The sequence below is a fragment of the Thalassophryne amazonica genome, chromosome 7, assembly GCF_902500255.1.
Source record: "Thalassophryne amazonica chromosome 7, fThaAma1.1, whole genome shotgun sequence".
NCBI lineage: Eukaryota > Metazoa > Chordata > Actinopteri > Batrachoidiformes > Batrachoididae > Thalassophryne > Thalassophryne amazonica.
Window position 1 is genome coordinate 61,812,916 of NC_047109.1, and position 19,336 is coordinate 61,832,251.

Consider the following 19,336-nt stretch of genomic DNA (forward strand, 5'->3'; position numbering starts at 1 on the left):
TTTTATTTTATTTTTTAGCACTTGTCGTGCGTTACCTGTGCTGCTCCACAGCCTGCCCAGTGGATTTTTATTTTATTTTTTAGCACTGTTGTCGTGTGTTACCTGTGCTGCTCCACAGCCTGTTCAGTGGATTTTTATTTTATTTTACCACTGTTGTCGTGCGTTACCTGTGCTGCTCCGCAGCCTGTCTAGTGGATTTTTATTTTATTTTTTACCACTGTTGTCGTGCGTTACCTGTGCTGCTCCGCAGCCTGTCTAGTGGATTTTTATTTTATTTTTTACCACTGTTGTCGTGCGTTACCTGTGCTGCTCCGCAGCCTGTCTAGTGGATTTTTATTTTATTTTTTGCCGCCGTTGTCGTGCGTTACCTGTGCTGCTCCACAGCCTGTCTAGTGGATTTTTATTTTATTTTTTACCACCGTTGTCGTGCGTTACCTGTGCTGCTCCACAGCCTGTCTAGTGGATTTTTATTTTATTTTTTACCACCGTTGTCGTGCGTTACCTGTGCTGCTCCACAGCCTGTCTAGTGGATTTTTATTTTATTTTTTACCACCGTTGTCGTGTGTTACCTGTGCTGCTCCGCAGCCTGTCTAGTGGATTTTTATTTTATTTTTTACCACCGTTGTCGTGCGTTACCTGTGCTGCTCCGCAGCCTGTCTAGTGGACTTTTATTTTATTTTTTACCACCGTTGTCGTGCGTTACCTGTGCTGCTCCACAGCCTGTCTAGTGGATTTTTATTTTATTTTTTACCACCGTTGTCGTGCGTTACCTGTGCTGCTCCACAGCCTGTCTAGTGGATTTTTATTTTATTTTTTACCACCGTTGTCGTGCGTTACCTGTGCTGCTCCACAGCCTGTCTAGTGGATTTTTATTGTTTTTTGCCACCGTTGTCGTGCGTTGCCTGTGCTGCTCCGCAGCCTGTCTAGTGGATTTTTATTTTATTTTTTGCCGCCGTTGTCGTGCGTTACCTGTGCTGCTCCACAGCCTGTCTAGTGGATTTTTATTTTATTTTTTACCACCGTTGTCGTGCGTTACCTGTGCTGCTCCGCAGCCTGTCTAGTGGATTTTTATTTTATTTTTTACCACCGTTGTCGTGCGTTACCTGTGCTGCTCCGCAGCCTGTCTAGTGGACTTTTATTTTATTTTTTACCACCGTTGTCGTGCGTTACCTGTGCTGCTCCACAGCCTGTCTAGTGGATTTTTATTGTTTTTTGCCACCGTTGTCGTGCGTTGCCTGTGCTGCTCCGCAGCCTGTCTAGTGGATTTTTATTTTATTTTTTGCCGCCGTTGTCGTGCGTTACCTGTGCTGCTCCGCAGCCTGTCTAGTGGATTTTTATTTTATTTTTTACCACCGTTGTCGTGCGTTACCTGTGCTGCTCCGCAGCCTGTCTAGTGGATTTTATTTTATTTTTTACCACCGTTGTCGTGCGTTACCTGTGCTGCTCCGCAGCCTGTCTAGTGGACTTTTATTTTATTTTTTACCACCGTTGTCGTGCGTTACCTGTGCTGCTCCACAGCCTGTCTAGTGGATTTTTATTTTATTTTTTACCACCGTTGTCGTGCGTTACCTGTGCTGCTCCACAGCCTGTCTAGTGGATTTTTATTTTATTTTTTACCACCGTTGTCGTGCGTTACCTGTGCTGCTCCACAGCCTGTCTAGTGGATTTTTATTGTTTTTTGCCACCGTTGTCGTGCGTTGCCTGTGCTGCTCCACAGCCTGTCTAGTGGATTTTTATTGTTTTTTGCCACCGTTGTCGTGCGTTACCTGTGCTGCTCCACAGCCTGTCTAGTGGATTTTTATTGTTTTTTGCCACCGTTGTCGTGCGTTACCTGTGCTGCTCCACAGCCTGTCTAGTGGATTTTTATTTATTTTTTACCACCGTTGTCGTGCGTTACCTGTGCTGCTCCACAGCCTGTCTAGTGGATTTTTATTTTATTTTTTACCACCGTTGTCGTGCGTTACCTGTGCTGCTCCACAGCCTGTCTAGTGGATTTTTATTTTATTTTTTACCACCGTTGTCGTGCGTTACCTGTGCTGCTCCACAGCCTGTCTAGTGGATTTTTATTTTATTTTTTACCACCGTTGTCGTGCGTTATCTGTGCTGCTCCACAGCCTGTCTAGTGGATTTTTATTTTATTTTTTACCACCGTTGTCGTGCGTTACCTGTGCTGCTCCACAGCCTGTCTAGTGGATTTTTATTGTTTTTTGCCACCGTTGTCGTGCGTTGCCTGTGCTGCTCCGCAGCCTGTCTAGTGGATTTTATTTTATTTTTTGCCGCCGTTGTCGTGCGTTACCTGTGCTGCTCCACAGCCTGTCTAGTGGATTTTTATTTTATTTTTTGCCGCCGTTGTCGTGCGTTACCTGTGCTGCTCCACAGCCTGTCTAGTGGATTTTTATTTTATTTTTTACCACCGTTGTCGTGCATTACCTGTGCTGTTCCACGGCCTGTCTAGTGGATTTTTATTGTTTTTTGCCACCGTTGTCGTGCGTTACCTGTGCTGCTCCGCAGCCTGTCTAGTGGATTTTTATTTTATTTTCTACCACTGTTGTCGTGCGTTACCTGTGCTGCTCCACAGCCTGTCTAGTGGATTTTTATTTTATTTTTGCACCGTTGTCGTGCGTTCGCTGTTGCCGTGCGTTACTTGTGCTGCTTCATGGCCTGTCTGGTGCCTTAACTAAAGCACTCCTTCTGCTGAATCACCTCTAAATTATTTACACATTATTCACTTTGCGTGTTTTTAGGAATCCACTAGGTTGCGTAGCTACTAGCTTTTAGCCGATTTAGCATGGCGGCTTCTCCTGTCTCTCCCGCACTTTTCTGCTCTGGTTGTGAAATGTTTAGCTGTTCCTCGGCCTCCTTTCGCAGTAACGGAACTTGTAATAAGTGCAGCTTATTCGTAGCTTTGGAGGCCAGGCTGGGCGAATTGGAGACTCGGCTCCGCACCGTGGAAAATTCTACAGCTAACCAGGCCCCTGTAGTCGGTGCGGACCAAGGTGGCTTAGCCACCGTTAGTTCCCCCCTGGCGGATCCCGGGCAGTCGGGAAAGCAGGCCGACTGGGTGACTGTGAGGAGGAAGCGTAGCCCTAAACAGAAGCCCCGTGTACACCGTCAACCCGTGCACATCTCTAACCGTTTTTCCCCACTCTGCGACACACCCGCCGAGGATCAAACTCTGGTTATTGGCGACTCTGTTTTGAGAAATGTGAAGTTAGCGACACCAGCAACCATTGTCAATTGTCTTCCGGGGGCCAGAGCAGGCGACATTGAAGGAAATTTGAAATTGCTGGCTAAGGCTAAGCGTAAATTTGGTAAGATTGTAATTCACGTCGGCAGTAATGACACTCGGTTACGCCAATCGGAGGTCACTAAAATTAACATTAAATCGGTGTGTAACTTTGCAAAAACAATGTCGGACTCTGTTGTTTTCTCTGGGCCCCTCCCCAATCGGACCGGGAGTGACATGTTTAGCCGCATGTTCTCCTTGAATTGCTGGCTGTCTGAGTGGTGTCCAAAAAATGAGGTGGGCTTCATTGATAATTGGCAAAGCTTCTGGGGAAAACCTGGTCTTGTTAGGAGAGACGGCATCCATCCCACTTTAGATGGAGCAGCTCTCATTTCTAGAAATCTGGCCAATTTTCTTGGATCCTCCAAACTGTGACTGTCTAGCGTTGGGACCAGGAGGCAGAGCTGTGGTCTTATACACCTCTCTGCAGCTTCTCTCCCCCTGCCATCCCCTCATTACCCCATCCCCGTAGAGACGGTGCCTGCTTCCAGACCACCAATAACCAGCAAAAATCTATTTAAGCAAAAAAATTCAAAAAGAAAAAATAATATAGCACCTTCAACTGCACCACAGACTAAAACAGTTAAATGTGGTCTATTAAACATTAGGTCTCTCTCTTCTAAGTCCCTGTTGGTAAATGATATAATAATTGATCAACGTATTGATTTATTCTGCCTAACAGAAACCTGGTTACAGCAGGATGAATATGTTAGTTTAAATGAGTCAACACCCCCGAGTCACACTAACTGTCAGAATGCTCGTAGTACGGGCCGGGGCGGAGGATTAGCAGCAATCTTCCATTCCAGCTTATTAATTAATCAAAAACCTAGACAGAGCTTTAATTCATTTGAAAGCTTGTCTCTTAGTCTTTTCCATCCAAATTGGAAGTCCCAAAAAACAATTTTATTTGTTATTATCTATCGTCCACCTGGTCGTTACTGTGAGTTTCTCTGTGAATTTTCAGACCTTCTGTCTGACTTAGTGCTTAGCTCAGATAAGATACTTATAGTGGGCGATTTTAACATCCACACAGATGCTGAGAATGACAGCCTCAACACTGCATTTAATCTATTATTAGACTCTATTGGCTTTGCTCAAAAAGTAAATGAGTCCACCCACCACTTTAATCATATCTTAGATCTTGTTTTGACTTATGGTATGGAAATAGAAGACTTAACAGTATTCCCTGAAAACTCCCTTCTGTCTGATCATTTTTTAATAACATTTACATTTACCCTGATGGACTACCCTGCAGTGGGGAATAAGTTTCATTACACTAGAAGTCTTTCAGAAAGCGCTGTAACTAGGTTTAAGGATATGATTCCTTCTTTATGTTCTCTATTGTCATATACCAACACAGAGCAGAGTAGCTACCTAAACTCTGTAAGGGAGTTAGAGTATCTCGTCAATAGTTTTACATCCTCATTGAAGACAACTTTGGATGCTGTAGCTCCTCTGAAAAAGAGAGCTTTAAATCAGAAGTGTCTGACTCCGTGGTATAACTCACAAACTCGTAGCTTAAAGCAGATAACCCGTAAGTTGGAGAGGAAATGGCGTCTCACTAATTTAGAAGATCTTCACTTAGCCTGGAAAAAGAGTTTGTTGCTCTATAAAAAAGCCCTCCGTAAAGCTAGGACATCTTTCTACTCATCACTAATTGAAGAAAATAAGAACAACCCCAGGTTTCTTTTCAGCACTGTAGCCAGGCTGACAAAGAGTCAGAGCTCTATTGAGCTGAGTATTCCATTAACTTTAACTAGTAATGACTTCATGACTTTCTTTGCTAACAAAATTTTGACTATTAGAGAAAAAATTACTCATAACCATCCCAAAGATGTATCGTTATCTTTGGCTGCTTTCAGTGATGCCGGTATTTGGTTAGACTGTTTCTCTCCGATTGTTCTGTCTGAGTTATTTTCATTAGTTACTTCATCCAAACCATCAACATGTTTATTAGACCCCATTCCTGCCAGGCTGCTCAAGGAAGTCCTACCATTATTTAATGCTTCAATCTTAAATATGATCAACTTATCTTTGTTAGTTGGCTATGTACCACAGGCTTTTAAGGTGGCAGTAATTAAACCATTACTTAAAAAGCCATCACTTGACCCAGCTATTTTAGCTAATTATAGGCCAATCTCCAACCTTCCTTTTCTCTCAAAGATTCTTGAGAGGGTAGTTGTAAAACAGCTAACTGATCACCTGCAGAGGAATGGTCTATTTGAAGAGGTTCAGTCAGGTTTTAGAATTCATCATAGTACAGAAACAGCATTAGTGAAGGTTACAAATGATCTTCTTATGGCTTCGGACAGTGGACTTATCTCTGTGCTTGTTCTGTTGGACCTCAGTGCTGCTTTTGATACTGTTGACCATAAAATTTTATTACAGAGATTAGAGCATGTCATAGGTATTAAAGGCACTGCGCTGCGGTGGTTTGAATCATATTTGTCTAATAGATTACAGTTTGTTCATGTAAATGGGGAATCTTCTTCACAGACTAAAGTTAATTATGGAGTTCCACAAGGTTCTGTGCTAGGACCAATTTTATTCACTTTATACATGCTTCCCTTAGGCAGTATTATTAGACGGTATTGCTTAAATTTTCATTGTTACGCAGATGATACCCAGCTTTATCTATCCATGAAGCCAGAGGACACACACCAATTAGCTAAACTGCAGGATTGTCTTACAGACATAAAGACATGGATGACCTCTAATTTCCTGCTTTTAAACTCAGATAAAACTGAAGTTATTGTACTTGGCCCCACAAATCTTAGAAGCATGGTGTCTAACCAGATCTTTACTCTGGATGGCATTTCCCTGACCTCTAGTAATACTGTGAGAAATCTTGGAGTCATTTTTGATCAGGATATGTCATTCAAAGCGCATATTAAACAAATATGTAGGACTGCCTTTTTGCATTTACGCAATATCTCTAAAATCAGAAAGGTCTTGTCTCAGAGTGATGCTGAAAAACTAATTCATGCATTTATTTCCTCTAGGCTGGACTATTGTAATTCTTTATTATCAGGTTGTCCTAAAAGTTCCCTAAAAAGCCTTCAGTTAATTCAAAATGCTGCAGCTAGAGTACTGACGGGGACTAGCAGGAGAGAGCATATCTCACCCGTGTTGGCCTCTCTTCATTGGCTTCCTGTTAATTCTAGAATAGAATTTAAAATTCTTCTTCTTACTTATAAGGTTTTGAATAATCAGGTCCCATCTTATCTCAGGGACCTCGTAGTACCATATCACCCTAATAGAGCGCTTCGCTCTCAGACTGCAGGCTTACTTGTAGTTCCTAGGGTTTGTAAGAGTAGAATGGGAGGCAGAGCCTTCAGCTTTCAGGCTCCTCTCCTGTGGAACCAGCTCCCAATTCAGATCAGGGAGACAGATACCCTCTCTACTTTTAAGATTAGGCTTAAAACTTTCCTTTTCGCTAAGGCTTATAGTTAGGGCTGGATCAGGTGACCCTGGACTATCCCTTGGTTATGCTGCTTTAGACGTAGACTGTGGGGGGGTTCCCATGATGCACTGTTTCTTTCTCTTTTTGCTCTGTATGCATCACTCCGCATTTAATCATTAGTGATCGATCTCTGCCCCCCTCCACAGCATGTCTTTTTCCTGGTTCTTTCCCTCAGCCCCAACCAGTCTCAGCAGAAGACTGCCCCTCCCTGAGCCTGGTTCTGCTGGAGGTTTCTTCCTGTTAAGAGGGAGTTTTTCCTTCCCACTGTTGCCAAGTGCTTGCTCACAGGGGGTCGTTTTGACCGTTGGGGTTTTTCATGATTGTTGTATGGCCTTGCCTTACAATATAAAGCGCCTTGGGGCAACTGTTTGTTGTGATTTGGCGCTATATAAAAAAAAAGTTGATTGATTGATTGATCATATGGATTCTTTATGTTGTTTTGACTGCAGCGACTCTCTGGCGTGTAAGGGATTATGGGATACGTGAAAACCCTGAATGGGTGTGATTTTGATGTTTTGTTGACGATAGTGTAAAATGTATGGAGCAAATCAGTTTGGGGTGTGTCCGAGGGCACAGTGGCATGTAGAGGGTGCATGTTCCGAGCACAAAACTGAGTACAGAGCTCAAGGTGACTGGATGAATGGTCCATATTATTCAAGGGTGTGTTGTGGGCATTTGGTAGACATGTGAGGGTAATTCAAAAGGTTCTCAGGCTGATCTAATTCAGTGAAGCGATCGAGAAGCTTGAAGATTGATGAACCAAGTGCAATGAAATTAAGGGAGACTATGTTGAAAGACAGTGCCAGAATAATCATAATTTACACCTGTACATTCAGTGTGTGAGATCTGGCACCTGCACTACCTGTTATGGAACCTTTAACTGCTGTGCACCCTGTCAGCGCACATCGGCACAGTTGGACTGAGCTCTTTTTCTCATGTTGGAGTTTGTGATTAATGTATGTGATGTAAATGTGCAGCAAGGCATGTGGTTCTTAAGCATCTCAGCAGTATTTAATGATTGTAATATCTGCTGCTGTATTTTTAAGCCAAGTTGTTAAAATCTATATTTAACAACTTATAAAACTCAACAAAAGAGGAAAGTTGTGTTAGTACATCCAGGCTGATATAAATAAAGTAAACCAATACTGCATCTGCATCATTGACCTTGCTGTTGCTTCATGTTTTTCCAACAAAATCTTACCTTAGTTCCAGGTAAACCAACACCTTCTGGTCCAGGCTCACCTGCGAGGCCAGAAGGTCCTGGAAGTCCCTAAGACAGGGTGTAGAAATGAGAAAAACACCTGAGGGGAGTTGCAACACTTGTAAAAATTATCTGAGTGACTCAACTTAAAAACCTAACTCTATTGCTTTCTCCATAGTGTGCTCACTAAAGTCCCGAATAGGGTTAAGTTCAATTGCTGCCTTAAAAACATAAGTTACTCAACTTCAAGTTATACAAGTTGCCAAGGGCAACTTATATAACTTACCTTCCTGAGTTGAATAAGTCTGTTGTGCAGGTGGAACCAGGAAATGTTGCATATACCTTCCTGAGTAACGGTGCAACTTATATAACTTAGGTTCCTGAGTTGAATAAAAGCTTTTCTTGAAGTTGAGTTTACTTGTGTTTTTAAGGCAGCAGTTGAACTTACGTTTTTAAGTTGAATCACCCTGGTAATTTTTACAGTGAAGGAGCTGTAAGATGACACTCACTGGAGGACCAGGGTAACCATCTCCTTTCAGTCCAGGTGACCCAGCTGGTCCTGGTGGTCCTCTATCACCCTGCAAACCAACACACACCATTTTGTCAGAACTTTTTCAGGAGGATTAATGAAGAAATAAGCTAAGCTGAAGCTAAAAGGATGTCAAACGTACTTTTGGTCCCATTAAACCTATCCCTGGCTCACCCACAGCTCCAGCTTGACCTCGTAGGCCTGGTTCTCCCTGCAAAAAACAAAACAAACAAACAAACAAAAAAACAACAACAAATAAACACCAAAACAATGAAGCCTTTTCTCTTCTGTGCACATCTTATCTTAACATAGCAATGGTGTACCTTGGCACCAACGATACCCCTCCCTGGTGGTCCTGTAGCACCTGGTGGCCCAGTGTTTCCTGGTTCCCCCTACACAACAAAACACTTGTCTTGGTCCACATTTTTCAGACTGACAGAAATAATATTATGTTAAGTTTGAAAACCCAAGAGCAGATCAGTGAGAAAAGGTTAATAGTTTAATGAATAAACCACAGCTGCACTCATTCAAACATGTGGCTCTGTCAAGCGCCAACAATCTGCCAGATCTGTAATCCACATCCTGATCTACTGCTTCACCAAAATGTATGCAATATTTCCTCTTGTAACAACTAATATTTCCACCAACGCCCACAAAGAAATTGAGGTGATCTTAAAACCTCCTGTAAAAGTGATCGGCTTTACACAGCTACAAATCAGTAAAAGTTGGGACAATATGGAAAAACAGAAGAAAAAGAATAAAGTGATTCTTACATTTACTTTGACTATATTTAACTGCAGACAGCATGAGCCCATTATGTTTCATATTTTTTGCTGGTCACCTTCATTTCATTTGTTGATACACATCCATTCTACTGGGATGCAAAAGCATTTACTGCTTTTTAATGCTGTCAATCCTTCTGAGAACCCTTAAAAATCATTTAGGCATTTGGATACCAAACAATGAAGCCATTCAGGTGTTGTTTTCTCCCATTCTCCCTGCAAACACTTCTTAAGGTGTCAGGTTGTGATAATGGGCCAATATGTGACCCTCGCTGCTCAAGCATAGTTATCCAATATATTCAAAGGTGATATAATTGTAAGAAGGTGAGTATTAACAGGAAGTTAAAATAAAGGTTTTGACATTGTGTAGATGATTATGTGCCCTTTCTCCAGAATCTTTAAATGATCTGTCTTTCCATATTAAATGCTGGTTAGTGGTGATAGTTCTGACATTCTTTCATACTTTTCTGGAGAGAAATTTTAATATATCACCGTTGTGCACATACCTTGGGCCCCATTGGTCCCACAGGTCCGACAGCCCCCAGCTGGCCTCTGGGTCCCCTATCTCCTCGGTCTCCCTGCCAAAATAACATGTATAATAACACATTTGTGTTGTTCCTACTCTGAATCAAGACATTTTTGCAATACACGTTTAATTCTATGAGACTTGTTTTGTGCGTTACCGCCTTCAGTAATCCTGCGGTGATCTAGCTGTCTCAGAGACTTCTTATTCTCAATAGGATGAAGAAATAACGGACAAACCGTAATTCTTCGTGGCAGTCACATCACAGCAGGACCACAGAAAGCATTAAGGAGCATAAGCCTCATGGAATTGTCCACACGATCACATCAGACATGTTTAGATTTCTTATAGTGCAGACTTCACTTACACTGTAAAACCACTGTGCAGTTGAGTAGTCTATCAAATTAATTAAGCATTTGCACTTTTATTTTAATGAAAAAGATCAATTTTCATTCATTAATTACTAAATGATGTAAAGTACTGTTATGTGTCGGACGCAGCCTGGAGAACCGACCAGCGTTTGAAGGACCCAGTATGAAATAAGCAGAGCACGGTACAAAGGATAACAGAGTTTAATAAACATAACAGTGATGTGAAAAATATAAAAGTGCGCGGTCTGGCGTGGTGGATTGCGGTGCGCTCCCAGCAGCGCTAAAGGACCCCGCCGACACCCCCCAGGTGGCCGCGACAAACCGAGTCTGTGAAAGAAGAAATCATTATGTGAGTCCACACTCAACACACAGAGAGACCACTCAAAGGTGTACAAACAGCAAACACTTCCTGGCTTAATTGCAAATCAGCTTCCCACCCTGCAGGCATAGAACACCCTGTTCACAAAACTCCACTGCACTGGAAGCTGATTTAAAGGACCAACATACAGCTCAATATAATAAGGTGTGAGGGACACCACATTTACTGACTGTATAAATGTTAGTCACAAAATCTAACGTACCTCAGGAAGTGTGCTGACGAGCGTGAGACCTCACCCCCTCCTCTTTCACAGACCATGCATCAAACCTGGACGTTCTCTGCATCCACTGATGATGAGATGGCTCTTGAGACGACGATCTCACCCGTCTGGTCACAAGGTCGAGTCTCTCGCAAATACACACTGTGTACTCCAGTCTTAAATGCCACCATGTTCCAATCCATGTAGATGCACCACAGCTGTGAGTCCTGACGAGCCGCAGGTGATCAGCCTCAGGTGATCAGGGTGAGGTCCTGATAAACTCAGCTACACAGCCACTCAGTCCCAAATGCGCACCACCTGGGAGGAAAACCAAAAGACAGAAACAAAAGACAAAAAAGCCAGCCAGGCACGTCAGCCACAACAGCACCCCACTCTCACGGGAAGCCTCCCGGCGACCACACAAACCTGGCCCAGGAGAAACACCCCCCTCCAGGGACCATGGCTGGAAACCGTATCTGCATTCGTCTTCCAACAGAATCTTCATTTAACAGAACGGTTGATGTCTTCTCCTCTGGCTGCATCTTTGCCTTTGTTTCTGTCAGTCACTTAGCACAGGTGTGGCCAGGAGTTCTTAAACCTGTGCGGTCAGCCTTTGTCCAACCATGTTCAGTCTGATTAGTCATAAAACAAAAAAGACAAACATAAACAACCAAACCACCCCCCCCTCCCCAGGGGACCGTCCCATCAAACCCCAGGAGGAGGAGAAAAGAAAAACACAACCCAAACTCAAGCTTGCAAATAAAAACGCTAACACACCCCCCAGAGGACCGTTCCATCAAACCCCGGGAAGGGGAGAAAAGAAAAACCCAAACTTAAGCTTGCAAATAAAAATGCTAACACCCCCCCCATAACGACATGTAGGGACCAACACCCTCCAGAGGACATCCCGCCAGCTCCAGGAGTAATAACCACAGCCGAGGTCCCTCTGGGATCCAACGTCACCCACGGGGACTCCCAGCGCCTCCCAGAGGACCATTCCATCAACCCCAGGAGACGCCTCCCCTCATGACCAACGGACCCAGCCCCGGCCGTCTATGGCTAGATGGACCCACAGCCCTTTCCCCCCCAGAGGACACCACAGTCACACCCTGAAGGCGGAAACTGGGGGGAAAAACAAAAGGAAAGAAAAAAAAAAAAACATACAAACAAAACAACCCCAACCCCACCCCCTTGGCGCAGTGGAAACTGGAAGCACGTCCAGCGTCACCAACCGTGACTATACCCCAGAAGCCAACCGGGAGGAGTGGAACAGCGGCTATGGCAGACGGCACAAAACGGTGCCACTCCTCCGACTTCCAAACCAGCCACCAGCTGCGGGTATATCCCACTGCCCCAAACCTCAGCCACGCCGATGGCAGACGGCTCAAAGGCGCGCTGAAGCCGGAGGTGGAACAGGGAATCAACAAACAAAAACACCCCCCCCCCCCCCCCCCCCCCCCCCACAGGTGCAGAGGTTACCTGGGAAACGCCCAGCATAACCAAACTGCACCACTCCAGCAACGCCGACAACCAACGGCTCACACGGCTGGAGCCAGAGGAGAAGAGAGGGAAAAAAAAAAAAATACCCCAAACCCCCCCCCCCTCCCCTCCCGGGTGCAGAGGTTACCTGGGAAACGCCCAGCATAACCAAACTGCACCACTCCAGCAACGCCGACTCTACGGCTCACCCGGCTGGAGTCAGAGGAGAAGAGAGGGCATAACAAAAAACAAAACAAAAAAAAAAGAAAAAACAACCCAATTACCCCCCCATCACCCCCCAGGGGACCGTCCCATCAAACCCTGGGAGGTGAAACTAAAAAAAATAAAAAGAAAGACTAACAGACGAACATAAAGTTGCTGGGGTCCTTTTTGTGCTCCAAACAGACTGCAGGGACACGACCCCAGACACTAATAGTGTAAAAAAAAAAAAATCCCACACAAAAACCAACTCAAAAAACACCCACACAAAATGAACTAACACAGAACAAATAAGTGATTTATACCGTCAAGCTCAAACAAATGGAACACACCTGTTCCAACTTAAGAGCTTGACGGTAATGTGACTCAGTCACCAACAGAGGGAGCCAGAGTGCTAAAAATGAAAAACCCCCTTTGGTGACAGAGAAAACAAACGAGCTGCTTTTCTGTGCGCAGCTGTGTGCAACACACAACCAAAAATGTGATTCAACTAAATAACACCGGAGCTGACACAACAGACGCAGTAGCTATCATTACCCGGGGAAACGGGGCTACGACTGTAACACAAGAAGCACCGCGACCCGTGCTACAGAGCTCCGCCGTGCGCGTTCACCCATTACAGACCCACTCCTGCAGCTCCCGTTTAAACCTCTTATCCGGTCGAAGTGTGACGCGAAGCCGTCGCCAGTCACACTCCACCACGACCCACGGATAAGGCACACACAGGAACACGGCTGCATGAGCGCTCAAATCAGTATTCAGTAATGGGTTCTCCAACGCGCACCATCCGGGCGGAGAGCACCCGCAACTGATCCGGATAACTTCTGAACGTCTGCTGCCGCCTTCCCGGCGCGTTACCGTCTCTGCTACCGCTGGGTCCGTGATGTTTGGCCAGAGACTACTGTTATGTATCGGACGCAGCCCGGAGAACCGACCAGCGTTTGAAGGACCCAGTATGACATAAGCAGAGCACGGTACAAAGGATAACAGAGTTTAATAAACATAACAGTGATGTGAAAAATATAAAAGTGCGCGGTCTGGCGTGGTGGATTGCGGTGCGCTCCCAGCAGCGCTAACGGTCCGGAGCCAGAACCAGTTCGGACCCAAGGACCCCGCCGACACCCCCCAGGTGGCCGCGACAAACCGAGTCTGTGAAAGAAGAAATCATTATGTGAGTCCACACTCAACACACAGAGAGACCACTCAAAGGTGTACAAACAGCAAACACTTCCTGGCTTAATTGCAAATCAGCTTCCCACCCTGCAGGCATAGAACACCCTGTTCACAAAACTCCACTGCAGTGGAAGCTGATTTAAACGACCAACATACAGCTCAATATAATAAGGTGTGAGGGACACCACATTTACTGACTGTATAAATGTTAGTCACAAAATCTAACGTACCTCAGGAAGTGTGCTGACGAGCGTGAGACCTCACCCCCTCCTCTTTCACAGACCATGCATCAAACCTGGACGTTCTCTGCATCCACTGATGATGAGATGGCTCTTGAGACGACGATCTCACCCGTCTGGTCACAAGGTCGAGTCTCTTGCAAATACACACTGTGTACTCCAGTCTTAAATGCCACCATGTTCCAATCCATGTAGATGCACCACAGCTGTGAGTCCTGACGAGCCGCAGGTGATCAGCCTCAGGTGATCAGGGTGAGGTCCTGATAAACTCAGCTACACAGCCACTCAGTCCCAAATGCGCACCACCTGGGAGGAAAACCAAAAGACAGAAACAAAAGACACAAAAGCCAGCCAGGCACGCCAGCCACAACAAGTACTATGAAAATTTGATGTCAGTACCTTGTCTCCTGGGGTTCCTTTACCGGGTATCCCATCAGGTCCTCTCGGCCCCGGTAACCCAATGTCACCCTGCCAAAAAGAGTCAATGAAGTAGCAGACCAATCAGAAAGCCATTCAGTAACCACACCTTTACCACAGTGAGACTGTGTTTAAACGTCAGACCATCTGGCTGTGAGGAAATAACACAAACGCTGCTCCGCTTGATAAACATGCAAGTAGTTTGCACATTTGTAAAGGAACACATGTTCAAATTACCAGTTCTGTTTCTCCACATTTACTGTAATGACAACAAAAAACAAAATCTCTGACATTTCTTTTAACTAAAATCCTTCACATTAAAACTTTGTCTGTTGTGTGTTGGGGGGGTGTGGCTGGACATTTTGGTGTTCTTTTCTTTTCTTTGCTCTCCAGGTGGTATGAAAACTGATTTGTCTGTGGAGAAGGTGCTGGCAGAAGAGTCCTTCACCCTCATCAACGTTATGTGCAGCACCTGTGGATGGTGCTCACATGCAACCTTAAAGACTTTCAGCTGAAGCAGATAATTAGATGGCGTTCTGCATTTAAGCCATGTGTGATTCAAGCAGAATTGCCGGGAACTCGACCTTGTGGTGTTCGTTTGTGAGACGCTGAGGACCGCGCCTGGGTTTGACATCGTGCCTGTGAAGGAAGAAGGGTGAGGGACACATGCTGTCAGCACACATCAGAGGTGAATAATTGTTTGACTAATTGTTGATAGTAACTTGGTATTTTGTTACGCAGTATATTTGAATTGTGATGAGAATTGTGCAGCTCGCTTCTCACTGCCGTGGCGTGCGGACAACTGATCCTCCACCTGTTGTGAGAAGCTGCTCATTTACATAAAGCTTAAATACAGACCTGAATGTGTTGCTGATAGTGTGTGCCTTTTGAAGGATATTGCTTGTAACTGCTGACTTACCTCACCTCTTCTATCCTTCGCAGAGAGTCGGTTTGTCGTGTCCACCTGGGGGGTGTTTGGCGGTAAAAGTGAGTCCAGAAGCGCCGGGCCTCGATCCTTTTGGGCGCTGGAGAGCGTGCCAGCCTTCACTCCACCAGACTGACGCTGTTTTAGTTTGTACACGTTGTTATGCACCAAAGGGTGGAAGAAATAAATTGTTTTGTTATTGGAACCGCTTTCTGGTTATTTTAGCGCTGGGTTCCATCAGACGCAGGTCCGCTCCTCAACCTGTTGTGTGGGCCGCTGAAGAGGAGGTACTGCTGGCCCACCACCACCAGAGGGCGCCCTGCCTGGAGTGCGGGCTCCAGGCACCAGAGGGCGCTGCCGCATCATGGGAGTAGCCTGGGTGACAGCTGTCACCCATCACCAGACACAGCTGTTCTACTCAGCACCGAAGTATATCAGGAGGACAGCGTCTCCACCTCAGTGCCGAGACATCGCCTTAAGACTGAGGTAACGTTCTCTGCATTCATATTCTGAATAACCAGCTAAGAATTGTAAACCGTTTCAGGACTGCTGACTACTAACAGCTAAATTGCTTGGATAAGTACTCACCTTCCTGCTGTATATTGTCAAGAGGTGGAGGCGGCTTCTCCCCTCTCCGTTGCTGGGTGCTGTCGCATCCACATCTGTGTGTTGTTGCTCTCTCCTGCCAGCAGTACCGGATCCGACGAGCGGAGGCAGTGGCCACCTGGGAATTCGGGACTTGGCGGTTCCAGTATTTCCGGGGTTCGGTGGCAGAGGAGATCTGGGTGGTTCCGGTTCGACTGAGACGGACGTCTCCTACCTTCGAGCCTGCCCACACGACACCAGTGGAATTCGGTGTAAACCCAAATTGTCAATTGTTGTATTGGTTGTGCATTTTCACAACAGTAAAACTTGTTATTTACTTTCTCCATTGTCCGTTCATTGCGCCCCCTGTTGTGGGTCCGTGTTCCTACACTTTCACAACAGGATATCTCGGCCAGCGTCATGGACCCCGAGGGGCGTCAACCGGCTGTTGAACGGCCAATGGAAGACCAAGGCGCGGCGGAGGCTTCGGGAGGGGAAATCGGTGAGTTGCAGCGGATCCTCACCGCCTTCACCTCTCGGATCGATTTAATGACCGAGCAGTACGTTCTCCTAAACCGCAGGGTGGAGGCTCTCGCCGCACAAGTGGAGGCACGCCCTTCGGGCGCCGCTGCGGCTCTCCCTCCCGAGGACCCTGCGCGCGAAAGTGACGTTCCACTGGTCGTTCTACGGTCCCTTCCTCCGTCCCCAGAAGCATACATAAGCCCTCCAGAGCCGTACGGAGGCTGTGTGGAGACGTGCGCGGACTTTCTGATGCAGTGTTCGCTCGTGTTCGCACAGCGTCCCGTGATGTACGCGACTGATGCTAGCAAAGTAGCTTATGTAATAAATCTGCTTCGCGGGGAGGCACGTGCTTGGGCTACAGCGCTCTGGGAGCAGCACTCGCGGCTCCTTCATACATGCGATGGGTTTGTACGGGAGCTCAGAACAGTGTTCGACCATCCCAACAGAGGAGAGTCCGCTTCAACCGCACTACTGTCAATAAGACAGGGGCGTCGGAGCGCAGCTGCCTATGCAGTCGCCTTCCGCATCGGGGCGGCGAGATCCGGCTGGAATAGCACTGCCCTCCGCGCTGCCTTTGTAAACGGACTGTCACTGGTCCTAAAAGAGCACCTGGTGGCTAAGGACGAACCGCGGGATTTAGATGTGCTCATCGATCTAGTCATACAACTCGACAACCGGTTAGAAGAACGCCGCCGGGAACGAGGCGAAGGGCGTGGCCAGGCACGCGTCGTCCCTCTCCCTTCCGGGTCCGATCGAGCTCCGCCCTCCCCACGCTCCTCTGTTCCTGCGCTCCGTGGGGTCACAGCTCCCCCTACTGACGAAGCTAGGGACACGAGTAGGGCAACATTTAGGGCACCAGATGCACAGAGGAGATGGACCCACGGAGCGTGTCTTGTTTGTGGTTCAATAGAGCACCATGTGAGAGACTGCCCCGAGCGGTCAAACGCCAAACGCCCGCCCCTAGAGACTGGGCCAGGGGTGGGTCAAAACATTCACGTGGGACACACCCACATTGCTACACGACTCCCAGTCACGATCCTGTTTGAGGATTCAACCCTGAAGGCCCCAGCACTGGTGGACACGGGCTCTGAGGGGAATCTGCTTGACAGTAGATGGGCCAGGGAGATAGGGCTCCCTCTGGTGGCTCTTACCTCGCCTGTGCAGGTTCGGGCGCTAGATGGCTCCCTACTCCCACCAATCACGCATAAGACACCCCCAGTAACTCTGGTGGTGTCAGGTAACCACCGGGAGGTGATCGAGTTCTTTGTGACTCAGGCCACCTCCCGTGTGGTTTTGGGTTTTCCCTGGATGCTAAAGCACAATCCCCAGATCGATTGGCCGTCTGGGGTAGTGGTTCAGTGGAGCGAAACCTGCCATCGGGAGTGTCTAGGTTCCTCGGTTCCTCCCGGCTCCCAAGCTAAGGAGGAGGTCCGAGTCCCGCCCAATCTGAAGGCGGTGCCGGCGGAGTACCATGACCTCGCTGACGTGTTCAGCAAGGATCTGGCTCTCACGCTTCCTCCCCACCGCCCGTATGATTGTGCCATTGATTTGGTTCCAGGCAGTGAGTTCCCGTCCAGTATGTTGTGTGGGCCGCTGAAGAGGAGGTACTGCTGGCCCGCCACCACCAGAGGGCGCCCTGCATGGAGTGCGGGCTCCAGGCACCAGAGGGCGCCGCCGCCTCACGGGAGCAGCCTCGGTGACAGCTGTCACCCATCACCTGAGACTGCTGACGGCAATCATCCGTGGGGTATATCAGCAGGACGGCATCTCCACCTCATTGCCGAGATATCGTTTCTACCAGAGAGGTAACATATCAAAGCCTACTGAGTACACAGTATTGACTGAGCTAGTTATTGGTTACTGTTCCAACGAGAGGTGGAGGTACCTTTCCTGCCGTTCAGAGTTCTGGGTGCAAACGCGCCCCCATCTAACTGTTCTTTTTCCCTCGCCAGCAGTACCAGGTCCGACACGCGGAGGCAGTGGCCACCTGGGAGTTCGGGACTTGGCGGCTCCAGTATACCCGGGGACCTGTGGCGGAGGAAGCCGTGTGGTTCCGGTCTTACCTTGGAGAGGCGTCTCCTATCTTCGAGCCTGCCCACACGACACCTTTGTGTATTGACTTTTGTCCAATTCTGTAATTGGTTGTATTCGTTGTGCACATTCACAACAGTAAAGCGTTGTTATTTGACTTACTCCATCGTCCGTTCATTTGCGCCCCCTGTTGTGGGTCCGTGTTCCTACACTTTCCCAACACAGTAGGCTGTACAACCTCTCACGGCCGGAGCGTGAATCAATGGAGACCTACATCCGGGACTCATTAGCTGCCGGGTTGATCCGGAATTCCACCTCTCCGATGGGTGCAGGTTTCTTTTTTGTGGGTAAAAAAGATGGCGGGCTTCGTCCATGCATTGATTACAGGGGGTTGAACGAAATCACGGTTCGCAACCGATACCCGTTGCCCTTGTTGGATTCAGTGTTCACCCCCTTGCATGGAGCCAAAATCTTCACCAAGCTGGATCTTAGGAATGCGTATCATTTGGTTCGGATCCGGAAGGGAGACGAATGGAAGACGGCATTTAACACCCCGTTGGGCCATTTTGAGTACCTGGTCATGCCGTTCGGTCTCACTAACGCTCCCGCGACCTTCCAAGCGTTGGTAAACGATGTCCTGCGGGACTTCCTGCACCGGTTCGTCTTCGTGTATCTGGACGATATACTCATCTTTTCCCCGGATCCTGAGACTCATGTCCGACATGTCCGTCAGGTCCTGCAGCGGTTGTTGGAGAACCGCCTGTTTGTGAAGGGCGAGAAGTGTGAGTTCCACCGCACTTCTTTGTCCTTCCTGGGGTTTATCATCTCCTCTAACTCCGTCGCCCCGGACCCGGCCAAGGTTGCGGCGGTGAGAGATTGGCCCCAACCTACAAGCCGTAGGAAGCTGCAACAGTTCCTCGGTTTTGCTAATTTTTATAGGAGGTTCATTAAGGGCTACAGTCAGGTAGTTAGCCCCCTGACAGCCCTGACCTCTCCAAAAGTTCCCTTCACCT

The 19,336-nt window shown here is 47.2% G+C and overlaps 1 protein-coding gene across 1 annotated transcript in view; it reads right to left on the reverse strand.

The window, feature by feature from the left end:
• The window catches only part of col28a1b (collagen, type XXVIII, alpha 1b), a 154,307-nt gene that overhangs the window by 68,032 nt on the left and 66,939 nt on the right, over window positions 1–19,336 (reverse strand). Inside the window, exons 20-25 of the mRNA XM_034174304.1 lie at window positions 14,243–14,311; window positions 9,768–9,839; window positions 8,803–8,871; window positions 8,622–8,690; window positions 8,460–8,528; window positions 7,951–8,019 (exon numbers count right to left, since the gene is read on the reverse strand). Coding sequence (XP_034030195.1) covers window positions 7,951–8,019; window positions 8,460–8,528; window positions 8,622–8,690; window positions 8,803–8,871; window positions 9,768–9,839; window positions 14,243–14,311 — 417 coding nt within the window. The remainder of the gene's footprint in view (window positions 1–7,950; window positions 8,020–8,459; window positions 8,529–8,621; window positions 8,691–8,802; window positions 8,872–9,767; window positions 9,840–14,242; window positions 14,312–19,336) is intronic.